Below are 15,094 nucleotides of genomic sequence, written 5' to 3' on the forward strand. Positions count from 1 at the left end.
CGGCCGGGCGGGAAGCCTTAAGGCACCGCCTCCTGCGGGCCGCGCAGCCAATCAGCGTGCCCGGCGGGATAATGGCGGCGAACCGCCCCATTAACAGCGGGGGACTACAACTCCCAGAAGCCCCTAGGCCCGAGGACCCCGCGGCTGCCCCGGCGGCGCCTGAGGCGCCGCCGGGGCAGCCGCGGGGTCCTCGGGCCGTGAGGGAAAGATGGACGACGAGGAGGAGACGTATCGCCTGTGGAAGATCCGTAAGACCATTATGCAGGTGCGGGGGGGAGCCGGCGGGGTTTAGAGGGGGTGTGGGGTGCTCAGGGGCCCGGTGGGTGTCGTTGCGGCCCGGTTAGGTGTGGTTGCGGCCTACCCCGGCGCGTCCCCGGTGATGATGACGGTCGGCCTGAGGTGAAAGGGGGTGTTTTCTCGGCAGCTCTGCCACGACCGGGGCTACCTGGTGACCCAGGACGAGCTGGATCAGACGCTGGAGGAGTTCAAGGCTCAGTTCGGTGACAAACCCAGCGAGGGGCGGCCCCGCCGCACCGACCTGACGGTGCTGGTGGCTCATAACGACGATCCCACCGACCAGATGTTCGTCTTCTTCCCGGGTGAGCTCAGAGCGCGCTGGCCGCCGTTCCCGGGGTCAGGAGCGGGGTGGAAGAACCCTACAACTATCCTAGAGCCACCCTGGAACCATAGAATCGTCTTAGAACCACCCTAGGGCTATAGAATGACCCTAGCATAATCCTAGCACCATCCTAAAGCCATAGAATCATCCTAGAATCATTTCAGACCCACCCTAGAATCATAAAATCATCCTAGAACCATCCTAGAGCCATAGAATTCCACTCATGTTGACCCCCAGGACCCTTCCCACAGCGCTGCTCCCCTGGGAGATCCCAGTCCCCGCTGCACTCTGGGATTATGTTTTCCCAGGTGCAAAGCCTTACACTTGTCCTTGTTGAACTTCATAAGGTTCTCGTTAGCCCACTCTTCCAGCCTGTCCAGGTCCTCATGCAGCCAGAAGGGCGTGTGTTGCTCTCTGGGGGGGTTAAGAGAATGAGGGAGGGCTCTTTGTGTAACCCCTTTTCCTCTGAAACTCCTTCCCCAGAGGAGCCCAAGGTTGGAATAAAGACAATCAAGATGTACTGCCAGAGGATGCAGGAGGAGAACATCACCAGAGCACTCATCGTGGTGCAGCAGGGCATGACCCCCTCGGCAAAGCAGGTACGAACTGCCGTCAGGAGAGGCTGCCTGAGAGCCAGCCAGGGGGTTGCTGTGGGCCAGGGATGTCTTGCTTGTCTGTTTTATACGCTGCTTTAGGTAAATAAAAGCCTAGAATATCCTTCCAGATAAAATCTTTTGCTGAAGCCTTTGGTACCTTAATGCAGGCTCTTGCTTAATGTGCAAGTGCATTTGGCCAGAACAGCTGGTTCTGGTTCCAGAAGAACAGCCGAGGGCCCAGGAGCAGCCAAGGGAAAAGGGGATGTTTGGCAGTGCTCAGGAGGTGTGTTTGGCAGTGCTCAGGAGATGTCGTAGCTGTGTCTGTGTGAGCACGAGTGTGGTGACCCCACGCTCGCCGTGGCGGCTGTTGATGGAGGGGCAGGGCTGTCCCGTCTGACAGAGCTTTCCCTTCCCAGTCCCTGGTGGACATGGCTCCCAAATACATCCTGGAGCAGTTCCTGCAGCAGGAGCTTCTGATCAACATCACGGAGCACGAGGTGAGCGGTGTCGGGCGGAGCGAGGGTGGGATGGCCGGTCTCTGGTGCTGAGCTGTGGCTCGTGCTGCTCCCAGGGACCTTCTCGGCCTCTGGGCTGAGCGACGCGCTGAGTTTTCTTCCTGACAAACCAGTTGCTTCTCCCGCCGCTGTGAGGAGCCACTGCCTTTCTCTGGCTTCCTGATCTCACCCTCCCTCCCCTCCCTTGTTTACAGTTGGTCCCGGAGCACGTTGTCATGACAAAAGAAGAAGTAACTGAGCTGCTGGCCAGATAGTATCCTTTGTTTGTTCCTTCCCTTCCTGCCTGGGTGTGAGGCAGACGGGCTTTGGGCTGAAAATGAGTGTATCTGCGTGTGATGGTTTGTGACTCTGTTCCCTGAGCTGTGCTGACGAAGGGGAGCGTGGGCCGGTCGCGGGTTCTGCGGGGGGAGCTTCTCCTTAACCCCCCACCCAGTAAACTCAGGGAGAACCAGCTCCCCAGGATACAGGCCGGGGATCCCGTAGCCCGGTACTTCGGAATAAAGCGGGGGCAGGTGAGAGAGGAATAGACTCGGGCACCAGCCGTGGGCAGGGCCAGGAGGGGGGATCCTCGGAGGTATTTCAGAGCTCCCGGAGGCAGCAGAGGGGGGGTCTCTTTTAAACATAAAAGCTGTGGTGGGTGGGGGGCGGGTGTGTGTACAGTGAGCAGGTTTCTGGTGAGGACACGGCAGTCTCAGCCACCTGCTGAACTGGTGGGTGACAGATGAGATGTGACACAGCCCCACACTCTGCCATCTCCCCTCCCCTCGCACTGGGGGGGCTGCACTTCCACCCTGTGCCCCCACCTGAAGTGGGGAGCTCGGCACCAGCGTCTCTGTGGCTGCTGAGAGCCCCACACTGCCAGGGTCTGTGTCTGTGTGGGGCCGGGGAGCCCTGTGGGGGTGCTGCCACCAGCTCCTCCCCCTCAGCAGTCCCTTCTGTCCCCCCTCCAGGTGGTGAAGATCATACGACCGAGCGAGACCGCGGGCCGGTACATCACCTACCGCCTGGTGCAGTGACCGGGGCTGCGGGGTAAGGCTGAGTGTGAACCCCCCCGACAGCGGAGGCCTCGGGGGAGCAGGGGGGCTGAGTGGAGTGAGCTGCCTCTGGGAAAAGGTTGTCTCAGAGCTTTAGACTGTGTGTGCAGGGAGCTGTGAGCGAGGGGACGGAGCGGGGCAAGGCTTTCCTGGCCTCGGTGTGGGTGTTTGGGGTGGTCGGTGGGGCTCGGTGGGGTGATTCACACCCCAAGTTCTGCGGGGGAGTTGTGTGATGCCAGCGAGTCACAGACACTCCGAGATCTCTGCCTTTTCTTAGATGTTCCCTGCAGGGATGTTACTGGGCCTAATTCTTTGTTTTTCAGTGTCGACTTTGCTGTAACCCCTTGGTCTTTGAAGGTCTTTGAAGGACTCAAGCCTGGCGCAGCAGGAGGCAAGTGGAAAAGGGCCTCTGCTTTCCTGCTTTATTTTATAGAATCTTATTTTTAATAAATAATAAAGGTTTGTACTCTGGCTGTTCCTCACTGGTGCTGTGTTTCTCAGCCTCTCCCTGTCCCTTCTGGACTCGGGGGGTTCCCCTGTTCCCCGTTGTGTTTGGGGTGCTCTGTGGCCGGGGCTCTGCTGGACTCTCCATCGCCGAGGGCTCGGAGCTCGGTCTGTGGTTCTGGTGCTGCCTCCTTCCTTCTCCCCCCTCCAGCCCTTGTCCTGAGGTCTCCATGTTCGGATGCTGCGCTGGAGAGTCACTTATCTCCCCCGGCCACTTTCATTTTAGTCTGTTTCAGGTCTCTTGAGGGTTTTTTAAACTTCAGTTTACTTGCTAGAAATACTTGGAGTCCTTCCTTATGGTGTGTAGCCTCCTGCGACCGCAGTGTGTGGGTCTGGAAGATCCCCGGGACGGACACAGGTTGGAACACACACGTTTTATTTAATTTTGGGAATCGTGTCGATCCGAACACAGCGAAACGCGTATGGGCGTCTGCAGCAGCGCGTGGCAGCGAACACGCTCCCCTTGACGTGCAGAGAGAAGGGGCTGGCACCACGGGAAGCTCAAGCGCGTGGTGTCCCCTTCTGTCCCCTTCTGTCCCCTCCCTCGCTCCCACCCTCGCAGTCTCTCACTCCTGGTACCGCCCGGGCAGGGGGGGCTCTGAGCCCCCTCCCTCCTGCTGCCGGGGAAAGGAGCCGCTGGACAATCCCAGCGTCTGGCTGAAGAGCTGGAAGAGCTTCGGGCTCCTCCGTGGCTCAGGGATAAACCATTTACCTGTGCGTTACCTGGGGGGTTGTACCTTTACCCTGCCCTGCCCCCGGGCTCTCCCTGTGCCGGGGACTGATCCTCTGCGGGGTCAGTCGCCCAGTTCTGCAGTAAGGGGGTGCGTGTGACCCCCACACACCGCTCGGCGTGCCTGGGACCCCTCCCCCGTGGCTCCCTCGGCCCCTGCCCTCCCCTCGCTGCCCCGAGGGGCGGCTGCTCCCACGCGTGAGCAGAGGGACCGAGATCCAGCGTCCCCCCCGGGGGGGCTCTGGCTGATTATTAGAGAAAGCTTTGGGTTTGTGCAATTCCTCAGGAGCCCTGGGCTGCGCGTGTCCCCCGTGTGAGGTGCCCTCACGCCTCTGTCCCCGGCCAGGCCTGGTGGCACGTTGGGCGGTGACATTGGGGACGCACCCGGGCAGCAGCAGGGGAATAGAAGGAAACAGCTTTCAGCTCTTTCTAAGCTTAAAATCTACTGGTTTCTCTATAGCTTCAGTGCAGAAAAGTCTCATAGCTTTAAAAAAAATATGCTTTGACTGGTCTCATTGGACCCTCAAAGTTCCTTTGCCAGCAGAGGTAGTGGATTCATGAAGGGTTATTATCTCTTTACAAAAAAAAAACAAAACCAAAAACTAACCAACCAAAAAAAAAGCCTCTGAGAGTGGTGGGGGCTGGGACCCGGCCAGGGTCTCCCCCTGGTTCCCTGCTCCCTGCCCCGCTGGAGGAGCCCCGGGGCAGCCCTGGATTCACAGCTCAGATTTTCGGAGACCAAATGTCTATCGAAAAACCAAACCCTGAGAGATGAGGCAAAGCTCAGGACCCTGCAGCCAGGACCCCCCGTCCCCGCTCACGGCCGGTGGCTGCTCTTCACGAGACTCCCACCAGGTAGAAAAATGCCCATAAACACACGGAGCAGCACAAACCTCGTCCCCCGAGGCCGGCAGGGCCTGAGCCCCCTGTCCCTTAGGGGTGTGGGGGCAGCAAACCCCCGGCTGGAGGTGGGGTGACAGGAACAGTCAGTTAGAAACGATAATTGCCCCTCTCAGGGCCTGGCAGGCGATGCGGCCGGTGGCGGCTCCGTGCGAGAGGGTGCGGGGGGATTTTACCCGGCTGCGCCAAGCTCAGTGCCGTGTCCCCTTCCCAGATCCAGCCCGAGCCCACGGTGCTCAGTGTTGTCCGTCTGTCCTGTGACCTCTCCCAGTGTCCTCCCCTCCGGCGCGGCCAGCGGGGACGGTCACATCCTTTGACCCTTCCTGCCCCGTTTCTGCAGCGGGGGCGCGGGATCAGGGAGCGCAGCGAAACCAAAGCCCGTGTCCCGGCGGGGGAGCAGCAGAGCCCCGGGTCCCTTCCCAGCCCGGAACAAGCAGTGAGGGCTCTGCGGGCTTCAGCTCCTTCCCAGGACACGTAGTTCTGGGCTGCTGGTCCTGTCCCCGGCAGTCAGGGCAGCCTGGCCCTGTGTCCCCCGTCGGGAGCCGAGGGGCTCGGGGGGTTTTGTGTGAAAGCTGCAGCCACGGAGCAGTGAGGACGTGCCTGTAGCCCCCACACCAAACCCCCCCGAGATCCCCGGGGCTCCGTGCGGGCCCTCCCCACCCTCCCCAGCCCAGCTCCGCGCCTCGCTGCTCCCGGGCGGCATCTGGGTTCTGCCCCTTTGCCCCCTCCCAGCGTCCGGGGGGCTTTTGTCGGGGGGCTCAAATGAACTGGGGCTGCTGCTCGCCGCCCCCTGGGCTCCCGGCTGCCGGACCCCGGGCAGCAGTGGGCGAGGAGGACACGTTGTTGGACTGGTTCGTGTTGGGGTCCGTGCTGGCAGCAGAGAGGCGGCTCCCGGGGGGTTCCTCTGCGTCGCTTTGCTCCTCTCCCGGGGGGCTGCGGCAGCGGGGAGCGGTGCTCGTCCCCCCCCACTGCCCCACGCTGCAGCTGCGGCTCCGCTGGCCCTCGCTGCCCTCCTCGCAGAACTGAGCCTCCTCCGTGCTGGTCTCGCTCCCCTGTTTGCTGAGCTGGGTTCGTGGTGGGACCCCGGTGGCAGCCCCCAGGTCCCCGCTGTCCTCCAGCTCCGAGTCGGAGTCGACGGAGCGGTCGCCGGACTCTGCGGGACAGAGGGAGCCCCGCGCTACGCTCTCGCCCGGCACCACGGCTCCGGCAGGAGCTCGGCCCAGCAACCTCGTGGTCCTCGGGGCAGGGGAAGGTGTTGAGGTGTCGCCGCTGGTGACACCGGTACCTCCCGAGAGACCTGTGTCCACTCGGGGGGAGCCACCGGGCACCTTTCTCTTACCTGTGAATGAGTCAGAGCCGTAACCCAAATTTCCCTTCTCCGAAGGCGGCTCCGGGTGGGGGACGCTGCCGGGGGGAGCTGGAGGCTGGGACCCTGCGTTGGCCTGGGAGGAAGAGCAGTGGTGAGGGCACGGAGGAGAAGGAAACGTTCTCATTCACCGAGACACAGGGAAATGCCATCTTTTCCTCCCTGTGTAAAGGTGAGTAGGCTCCATCCTCCCACCCCCTGCCTGTCACCTGCGGGGACTGCTCTTTTGGGGCAGAAAATCACTCGCGAGTGGAGTAGGGGTGCACGGGGGGATGTGATGAAGCAAGGCAGGGTTTCTCAGAGAAGGGCAGCAGCGTTGGCCAGGCCTGTACCATCGTGGGGCACAGCAGGGATGGGGAGTGTCCCTGGTGCCATCTGTGGGGCAGAGCCCACGGCCGGGCACTGCTCAGGGGTGCTGGGGCTGCAGGAGGGGCTGCCCCGGCTGATCTGCTCCGGGTTTCGAGCACAGACAGGGTGTCTTGGTGGGATCCCCGTCCCCTCAGGGTGCTCCCTGCCCCACAGACTCCTACCAGGTCCGAGCTGCTGGCTGCCTCCTCCCTGCTGTCCATGGAGAATTTGCTGGAGTTGGCCAGCACTGTGCTCTCCTTGTTCTCAAAGATGGTGGAATAGAAGATGATGAGCGCCTCGATGATGCGAGCTTGGTGGGGATAATCGACCAGTGAGGACAAGGAAATAGTGGCATCCGTGGGCCTCGGGCGCATCAGCGTCGGCCCAAAGACGATGCCCAGGTTGCTCGAGGTCATTTTGTTGTCCTGTTCCACTTCCACAATCCTGGGAGGAGGAGGAACTCATGAGAGGAAGCCGGGAGAAGGGATGGGTAGACGGGCAGAGCTTGCCCATCCTGGCACATCCAGGCTGGAGGAGCTGCTGGGAAGAGAGGGAATGTGCCCCAGCACCCGCAGGGGCTCTGCACTTCTCCTCACCTTCTCAGGTGCTGCAGGAGGTACTGGAGCGTGGCCATGTTCTCCAAGGGAAGCTCCTTCAGCAGCTCCTTCAGCTTCAGCACCAGGTTCATCACCACCTTGTCGGTGTCGGCTCCCTTGTCCACCAGCTCAGGGCCGCCCTTGCCGCCCTTGCCCTTGCCCTCGCCGCCCTGCAGGCTCTCCTTGGCCAGCCCCATCAGCTCGTTGTACAGGCGGAAGGGCATGATGGGCTCCGGCAGCTGCAACCAAGAAGAGGGGAGGTGGGTGCCGGGGAGCACTGTCCCCCTGAGACCCAGCCCTGCCCAAGGGTCCTGAGCTGAGGGAACCTTCCTACAGCGGGGGAACACGTCCAGCGCCCGCAGAGCACGCAGCCTGAAGGTAATGTTTATTTATCCGTCTCCTGAAGCATGTAAATCCTGCCTTGTTTGTCCCAGCCAATTAGCACCTTTGAAGTTCAAGCAAAAAAGCAGCATTTGATGAGCCCAGGGGTGCTCTCTGCTGGATGGGTCCCCCCGGTCAGGGTTCAGGGGTTCTCTCTTTTCCCTAGAAAAGCCCTGGCCCCGGGTGGGCAGAGCAGCCGGTTCCCAGCGGACGGGAGGTGGTTGGAGGGAGAGGAATGAGAGAGGACGGATTGTTCTGGGGCAGAGAAGGCAGGATGTGATCGGCGTAGCCTGCAGCAAAGGTGGGGCTGTGGTTAGGTGGAAACTCTTGCTTTGAAATTTGTATGAGGCACCCTGCGCAGTGCATTAACTAATTGGTGGTTTTTGCCTGGCTGGAAACGTTCTCAGAGTGGCTTCAAGGGATGGTTTTGGGGACCAAAACCCACAGCAGAGCAGGGTCCCTCCAGCCCAACGCTTCACAGAGGGACTTTAAACCCGTTTCTCTGCAGTGGGAGGGTGGGTCATGGCTCAGGGCTGATTCCTCCTCTCTCCACTCTGCTTTTCTTCTCTGGAGAAACCACAGAGGTGGTTCAGGGCCCTTCTGCCTGTGCAGGGACCCAGGGACACGGATCCCTCCTGCAGCTGAGCCCGATGCCGGGGTTACGGCACGGGAGCCCTTCTGGGGGGTTAGAGCAGCGCCCCGAGAAAGGCAGCAGGAAAGAGTTAAGCAGGGAGGCTGCAGAGCGAAGAAGCAGCTGCTTCCTCTCCTTCTGCCTTGTGGTGGCTGGTTGGAGGATGTGGGTGATGCCGTTTGCGCTGCCAGTTTTTGAGTTTGCGTCTTGGTGTTTGCTGGGGGCGGAGGACAGACCCGTCAGAGCCCACCGACGGGCACAGCACCCGTCTGAGCCCACCACGGGGTGACTTAAGGGACACAGCACCCATCTGAGCCCACCACGGGGACACCCGAGGGACACAGTGGGACGGGGAGACGTGATGTCAGCCCTGTGCGGAGTGGCCTTTGCTGGATCACTTCCCTTTTCGAGGTGCTGGTTCCCCCGGGGCGAAGGGGAGGGAGGGTCTGGTGTCTCTGCACGTCCTCTGCCTGCGGGTGCTGACGCAACGGCGCAGGACCCCGGCGAAGTGACAGTGGGCTCATGTCACATCCCCTCAGCACCCACAAGTTCTGCCCAGTTTGCACAGAATTACTCTTGCCAGAGGCAACTCGGTGGTGCCAGGTTTGGTTTGGGGCAGTTCTTTCTTCTGGGCAAGAGGACAGGACCTGTCAGAGCCCACCGATGGGCACAGCACCCGTCTGAGCCACCACGGGGTGACTTAAGGGACACAGCACCCATCTGAGCCCACCACGGGGACACCCGAGGGACACAGTGGGACGGGGAGACGTGATGTCAGCCCTGTGCGGAGTGGCCTTTGCTGGATCACTTCCCTTTTCGAGGTGCTGGTTCCCCCGGGGCGAAGGGGAGGGAGGGTCTGGTGTCTCTGCACGTCCTCTGCCTGCGGGTGCTGACGCAACGGCGCAGGACCCCGGCGAAGTGACAGTGGGCTCATGTCACATCCCCTCAGCACCCACAAGTTCTGCCCAGTTTGCACAGAATTACTCTTGCCAGAGGCAACTCGGTGGTGCCAGGTTTGGTTTGGGGCAGTTCTTTCTTCTGGGCACCTCTCCCCCCGGCAGGAGGTGTCACCAGCACCTTACCTGTCTCAGGTAGAGCTTCAAGACGTTGCTGATATCATGAGGGGAGGCCTGGGAGAGCTCCACCAGCTCTTTCCCATTCTCAAATGCCTGGCAAAGCTTCTCCACCCGGGTCTTGACACCATTAACTCGGTAGATGCCCTGTAACAGAGAGAAAAGTGGAGTTGAGATGAGAAGGCGCTTTTCTTGCTGTTTGCATGAGACAGTGAAATTCCAGGGGCTGGAAATCCCTCTCAGAAGTCCTTCTGGGACATCCCCTTCCAGCTCAGATGTTACTGTCACTCCTGTTTCTCAGGAAGGAGGGAGGCAAGAGAAGTGAGTTTCCAAGGTCAGAGTTTGGGGAATCAGGGCCAAGTTTATCACCCGGGACTTTCTGGCTTCCTGCCTCAAGGAATCTGAAAAACGGGTCTGTTCTACCAAGGCAGGAGGTGGTTCAAGAGAAGGCAGCGGAGCTGAAGAAGACGGAAGAGAGAGTGTGTCACCTTGGTCTTCAGCGCCCGCTTCTCGATCTCTGAAATGCACTTCTTGATGATGAAGGGGATGCCGTCAGAGCTGCTCTGAGAAGCCTTGGTGAAGTCTTGCCCAAAGAGCTGCAGCTTCCCTTGGAGTTTCTTGTGCCCGCACTGGATGGCCAAGGTCTCCAGACACTTCTTGTGACAGGCCAGGCAGCACTGGGAAACAGGAGGGAAATGCGTGGGGTGGGAGGCAGCACCGTGGGTCAGGCCGAGGGGCAGCCACCAGGGGACACCAGGCACGGCTCAGAGAATGAGGAGCTGGTTGGACAGGATGGCAGGCAGGAAAAATGCCTTTCCTGGGGTCACCACAGGACCATGCAAAGCGCACGGACCCCTCCCCAAAGGAGGAACGTCTCCCCAAAGACAGGTCAAAGCAAGTGGGTGGTCCTGCCCCAAAATTCATGCTGGTGCCTCTGCTGAGGCTCAGGGAAGAGGGAACCCAGACCTCCTGGCTGTGGTTACACCTGGGGCTTGACCACGTCAGAGCTGCTGGTTGGGTTTCCACAGCCAACCTGTGACACCCGAGTGACAACGTGTGGCTCTGGGGATGGAGTGAATCCCGGGACAGAACGCTGGTAGTGGTGAGGTCTCCCCCTTCATGGGACGTATCCTCCATCTCCTCCACCCGCCCACTCCTCTTCCCACTCCTCTTCCCACTCCTCTTCCCACTCCTCTTCCCACTCCTCTTCCCCCTCCTCTTCCCTCTCCTCCCAGCTTTACCTCCTCGCACTCTGCTCCCTGGAAGTAGACGTAGCTGTTGCACTCCCGGCACTTGGAGGGGGCGCGGAGCTTGCGCAGCCGGTGGGTCTGGGCAGCCTTGGACAAGCCGACGTTGCGGAAGGGCCCCGTCGGAGCCGCCATCTCCGGGGTCATCCCGTTGATGCCTACGGGCAGAGCACAAGGAAACGCAGCTGCAGCCAGGCTGCCGAGCTACCAGAACTACCGAATTTGGGGAAAGTCAGCCCACAGTTGGCTCAGCCGTGGTGGTGGTGGTGGGGGCACACTGGGGGCACCATGTCCCCTCCTGTGCTGTCACCTACTCTGCTCGAAGGGGGTGGTGGTGTTCTCATCCTTCTCCTCCAGCTCCTCGCTGGAGGACATGGTGCCGTTGGAAGACAGTCGCTGGAGCTTATGGCCAAATTCACCTGCCAAAAGAAAACCCACCAGCCCGTGAGGCCACTGGGGAAGCTGCTGCTCTTCCGAGAGCTCTCTGAACCCCACGGCAAGAATTTGTCTGTCTTGCGTGGCTCTTGGGGCAGCTCTTGGGAGAAAATAAGAACCTGGGAGGGCACCATGTCCCCTCCTGTGCTGTCACCTACTCTGCTCGAAGGGGGTGGTGGTGTTCTCATCCTTCTCCTCCAGCTCCTCGCTGGAGGACATGGTGCCGTTGGAAGACAGTCGCTGGAGCTTATGGCCAAATTCACCTGCCAAAAGAAAACCCACCAGCCCGTGAGGCCACTGGGGAAGCTGCTGCTCTTCCGAGAGCTCTCTGAACCCCACGGCAAGAATTTGTCTGTCTTGCGTGGCTCTTGGGGCAGCTCTTGGGAGAAAATAAGAACCTGGGAGGGAGCAGGGGCTGTGCCCGCCCAGACAGTGCCCCGCTGCAGCCAGAGCAGCATGAAGCTCCGTGGTCCCTCTTCCCACCCCATCCCACCCTGCTGGGGACGGGGATCAGGGCAGTTTATTTACAACACGGTGCTGTGACCAGGCAGATCGAAAGGAGAAGTGGTGGGTCCTGCCCAGCTCTGAGGCTCTGGGTTTGGGGTGAGGGTGTGAAAGAGGAAGGACCCCGCACCCTGGGCTGGTTTTGGGATCTACCTGCGCTCGAATCCAGGCTGCTGTCACCTTCAGTGACGGAGGTCGGCCAGGATTTGTGGACCTGGTGTCCTCTCCCCCCTGCAGAGGAAAACACATAGTTCTCTTGAGATTGCTTCCTGCGTTTCGGGAGAAACACGGGAGAAGCACCTGGACTCTGGGAAACAAACTCCTGAAGAAAGGTGCCTGGTTTCCTGCTGACAGGGTGGGGAAGGGGCTGGTGGGGTTGTGGGGCCCTCAGTAACACCATCCAGGATGGGAAAGAAGAGACGGGGAGATGGAGAATGGTCTTGGGGAGATAGAGTGGTCTGTTTGGCAGCGGTAGCAAGAGCAACACCCTCCCCCCATGGATCTGATTTTGTGTCCTTCAGGAAATTCAGCTCACAAAGCTTCCAGCCTGTCCTCCTGCTGCAAAGAGGAGCCCCCCAGTACCCATGGAGGTCTGGCTTTGCTTCTGTTGCCCCCAGCTGTGGGGCTGGGGGTGCTGAGGGCGGGGGGCTCACCTCTCCGCTCGGCCCCCGTGGCCCCGCTCTGCTGCTCCTTGGCTCCTGCTCCTCCTTCCGAGCCGGCCCCGGCCCCGTCTGAGCCCGTGACCGTGGAGAAGTCGTTGGCATTGAAGCTGCCCTTCCGTGCGCGAGCCAAGGGGGACCTGGTGGGCAGAAGGAAGGAGGAAAGGGAACATCTGAGTGGATGAGAAGGAAGGAGACCTGAAAACCTTATTCATGGCCGCTCTCCACATGTCTTGGGATTTGCAGTCCTCTGCCTTGGGCACTAGAGAGCCTCTCCCACCCATGGGGGGACGGGAGAGGGATTCCCAGCTGGTCCAGCCCCAGTTTTCCCAGCAGGAAGCACGCTGGTGTCTGCGGGGGGTGGTGGGGGGGGCACAGAGCCAGCCCCGGGGGATTTTGCCCACGACAGAGAAGGCGAATGTAAAACAGGGGGGGATTTTTCCCTCTCCCTTCCTACCCGACGTTGTGCGACACGTAGGGCTCGAAGTCGTACTGGATGTCGGGTTCGTCCCCGCGCTGCAGCTGCCGGACGTGGGAGGCGTACTGCTGTCCCGGGTCGTACAGCTTGCTGCTCTCGCACAGCGTCTGGAAGTTGACGGGCAGCGGAGCCGTCTGCATGTGCATGATCTGGTAGAAGGAGATGGTGGCCTGAAAGCAGCACGGAGAGAAAATCAGGCGTGAGCCCTGTGAGCCGATGGACAGGGCAGAGAGAGACGAGGAGCTGCGGGTGAGGGGGCCATCAGGAGCACGGAGCGGTGCTTGGTCTGCAGCCTTGAGCCGTGGCGTTTCAGAGCACCAGGGAGTCAGGAGAGCTCACGTCCACCCGGAGCTCAGCTGAAGCCAGGTCAGCTCGGGGGGCAGCTCTGACCCCCTCCTGAGCAGGGCACGGCCACCCCCCGGCCCTGGGGACCATCCCAAGCCAACCCCACTCACCGTCTTGATGACCTGGTCGCTCTGTTTGATCACCTCATGGATCTGCCGCAGGGAGTTCACCTTGGTGTCCTCCAGCTCCTGCTTCTGGGTATTTGCATCCGCCACACAGGTCCGATACGTGGCCATCGCCTCTTCTGCCTGAGACCCAGGAGGGCAAGAGATGGAAAGAGCTCACAGGTAAGGAGAATAAGGAGGACATCTCTCTGCACTTGGACCCCCTTCCCTTTTCCAGGGCTGTGTTCGAGGATCCGTGGGGAGCTCAGTTCACCCCACTTCGCTCAGGGCTGCCCCTGTGCTGGGACAGTGAGGCCTGAGAAGGTTCTTGCCAGGCTCAGCCCTGGTCCAGAGCTGTCATGTTCCTACCTTGTTCTTGGCTTCCTCTTCCAGCCGCCGCTTCTTGTCCAGGGTTTTGGTGGTGATGCTGCTGGTGGTGTTCTGCTGCTCCTCCTCCGCCTTCGCCGCCGTGCACTTGGCCTTCTCGTGCTCCTCGCTGCGCTGCATGTAGATCTGCTTGGCCTTGCGCAGGTTCACCTCCGCCTCTTGCTGCCCAGGAGAGCAGTGACCCCGGGTGAGGACTGAGCTCCCCAAGGGCATCGTTACCTCCCACAACCTCCCCAGGACCCCTTTTCTGGGACAAAGCACCCAACGCTGCTGGAGGGGGGCCAGGACCCCACCATCCAGGGAGGGGAACGAGTCTGGAGTTCTCCAGGGTGGGCTCAGGGGCACAAACCCTGCCCCTGCTGCGTGGCTGGTACTCACCAGCTTCCTCTGCGCCCGGTGCCACTGCTCCTTGATCTCCTTCCTCCGCTTCTCATGCTCGAGGCGTCTCACTGTCAGGGGCTGAATCGGGAGGGAGAGAGAGCCCCCGGGCTGGTCTGAGCGAAACGCCGGCTGCTCTCCCCTTTGCAAAAAGGGCTTTGCAAGGAGAGGTTCCCCGCGGCGGTTGTTATCATTCCCCAGCACATCTGGGCTCGGTTACAGGGAGGGTTTGTGTCACGGACAAAGATCTGCAGCCTGGGAAGTGCCAGGAGCTCCGGACCGAGCTAAGGCAGAGCCACCCTCTGCAGCGAGGGGACACAGGGACACCGGCCCCCTCCCTGGGACACGGCCCCGGAGAGCGGCTCTCCCTGGGGGGAGCTTGGGCTGGGCTGGTGGGGGAACCAGAGAGACCTCGGATGAGGTGGAGATGGATAAGGAGATGCTGGTGGATCTGCCAGACCTGGGGGGGGTTTCTCCCAGACCTCGAAGGGGGTTAGATCTGGCTGAGAGCTTGGGCTCATGGATCCACCAAGGCCAGAGCAAAGCTGGGGAATGCTGAGACCACGCGGTGGCTGAGCCCAGCAGCAGCTGGATTCCCTGGATTCCAGTTTCTGGAAGAGCTGCCTGTGGCAGAGGACTAAGGAGACCACCAGCCTCCCTCGCTGCCAGGGAAGACCCCTCTGAGATGGCCTTTTGTCCCCTCACCTGCAGGAAGGTTTGCTGCTGCAGGGTGTTGGCCGCCTGCAGGACCGAGGTGCCGTGCTCCATGTCCTGCTCCAGGGCCAGCAGGTAGATGGACAGGAAAGGCATGTTGGTCTGAGAAACGAGAACAGGAGTGACCCTGAGCCCCAGCCCCATGGTGTGAACCGGAGGAGACGCATCCTCCAGTTCCCCTGGGCTCTGGAGCTGGGTCACTCAGGACGGGCTCTCCAGGGGCTGCTCCCTCCTGACACAGCCCCGACACTGGGTGGCTTTAGGGACATGTGCCCTCACCTCCTGACTGATGGTTTGCTTGCAGCTGTTTGCCATCTTCTGAAGCCCTTTGGCAAACTCCATCTCTGGAAGAGAAGTTTTGGAATAAGTGAACAGACATAGGAAACACCAGGATTTCCCTGCTGATTGGGTTCCTTCCAAAAAAATAAACCAGGAACATCAGGAATGAAGGTCACCAGTGTCCCTGCAGTGTCTGGCTCCCTCAGCCTCATTGATCATCCAGAACCTCAACCTGTTCTGATGCTGCTCTGAAGAGTTCACCCCCCCCCCC

General features: G+C 60.8%; 3 protein-coding genes across 4 annotated transcripts in view; 1 reads left to right on the top strand and 2 right to left on the bottom strand.

Annotated features, from left to right (window-relative positions):
- The window catches only part of GPX4 (glutathione peroxidase 4), a 2,290-nt gene extending 2,199 nt beyond the window's left edge, over positions 1-91 (bottom strand). The window contains exon 1 of the mRNA XM_014958564.1: positions 27-91. Within this exon, the coding sequence (XP_014814050.1) occupies positions 27-91 (65 nt within the window). The remainder of the gene's footprint in view (positions 1-26) is intronic.
- Positions 92-164: 73 nt separating this feature from the next.
- Positions 165-3,242, top strand: POLR2E (polymerase (RNA) II (DNA directed) polypeptide E, 25kDa). Of its 2 annotated transcripts, none has more exons than XM_014958577.1 (8): positions 165-265; positions 425-599; positions 1,103-1,218; positions 1,632-1,712; positions 1,925-1,983; positions 2,164-2,242; positions 2,681-2,759; positions 3,088-3,242. In XM_014958577.1, exons 1-7 carry the CDS (start codon positions 209-211, stop codon positions 2,744-2,746), a joined length of 633 nt encoding a protein of 210 aa, XP_014814063.1. In that variant the 5' UTR covers positions 165-208; the 3' UTR covers positions 2,747-2,759; positions 3,088-3,242. The 2 variants fall into 2 exon arrangements, with proteins under 2 accessions (XP_014814063.1, XP_014814065.1); XM_014958579.1 differs by having other exon boundaries at positions 171-248.
- Positions 3,243-5,545: 2,303 nt separating this feature from the next.
- Positions 5,546-15,094, bottom strand: part of HMHA1 (histocompatibility (minor) HA-1) — a 20,697-nt gene continuing 11,148 nt past the window's right edge. Inside the window, exons 8-23 of the mRNA XM_014958559.1 lie at positions 14,824-14,908; positions 14,536-14,646; positions 13,831-13,911; positions 13,435-13,614; positions 13,072-13,209; positions 12,596-12,786; positions 12,133-12,278; positions 11,633-11,710; positions 11,134-11,238; positions 10,535-10,698; positions 9,782-9,970; positions 9,303-9,440; positions 7,209-7,447; positions 6,795-7,056; positions 6,238-6,340; positions 5,546-6,051 (exon numbers count right to left, since the gene is read on the bottom strand). Of these exons, the coding sequence (XP_014814045.1) occupies positions 5,657-6,051; positions 6,238-6,340; positions 6,795-7,056; positions 7,209-7,447; positions 9,303-9,440; positions 9,782-9,970; positions 10,535-10,698; positions 11,134-11,238; positions 11,633-11,710; positions 12,133-12,278; positions 12,596-12,786; positions 13,072-13,209; positions 13,435-13,614; positions 13,831-13,911; positions 14,536-14,646; positions 14,824-14,908 (2,605 nt within the window). The 3' untranslated portion in view covers positions 5,546-5,656. The remainder of the gene's footprint in view (positions 6,052-6,237; positions 6,341-6,794; positions 7,057-7,208; positions 7,448-9,302; positions 9,441-9,781; positions 9,971-10,534; positions 10,699-11,133; positions 11,239-11,632; positions 11,711-12,132; positions 12,279-12,595; positions 12,787-13,071; positions 13,210-13,434; positions 13,615-13,830; positions 13,912-14,535; positions 14,647-14,823; positions 14,909-15,094) is intronic.

Source organism: Calidris pugnax, unplaced genomic scaffold (assembly GCF_001431845.1).
Source record: "Calidris pugnax isolate Ruff unplaced genomic scaffold, ASM143184v1 scaffold425, whole genome shotgun sequence".
Lineage (NCBI taxonomy): Eukaryota > Metazoa > Chordata > Aves > Charadriiformes > Scolopacidae > Calidris > Calidris pugnax.

Coding starts and splice junctions, on each gene's coding strand:
- POLR2E (XM_014958577.1), top strand. CDS start 209: ATGGACGACGAGGAGGAGACGTATCGCCTGTGGAAGATCCGTAAGACC. Junction 600..1,102: donor GATGTTCGTCTTCTTCCCGG/GTGAGCTCAGAG, acceptor CTCCTTCCCCAG/AGGAGCCCAAGGTTGGAATA. Junction 2,243..2,680: donor TCGGAATAAAGCGGGGGCAG/GTGAGAGAGGAA, acceptor TCCCCCCTCCAG/GTGGTGAAGATCATACGACC.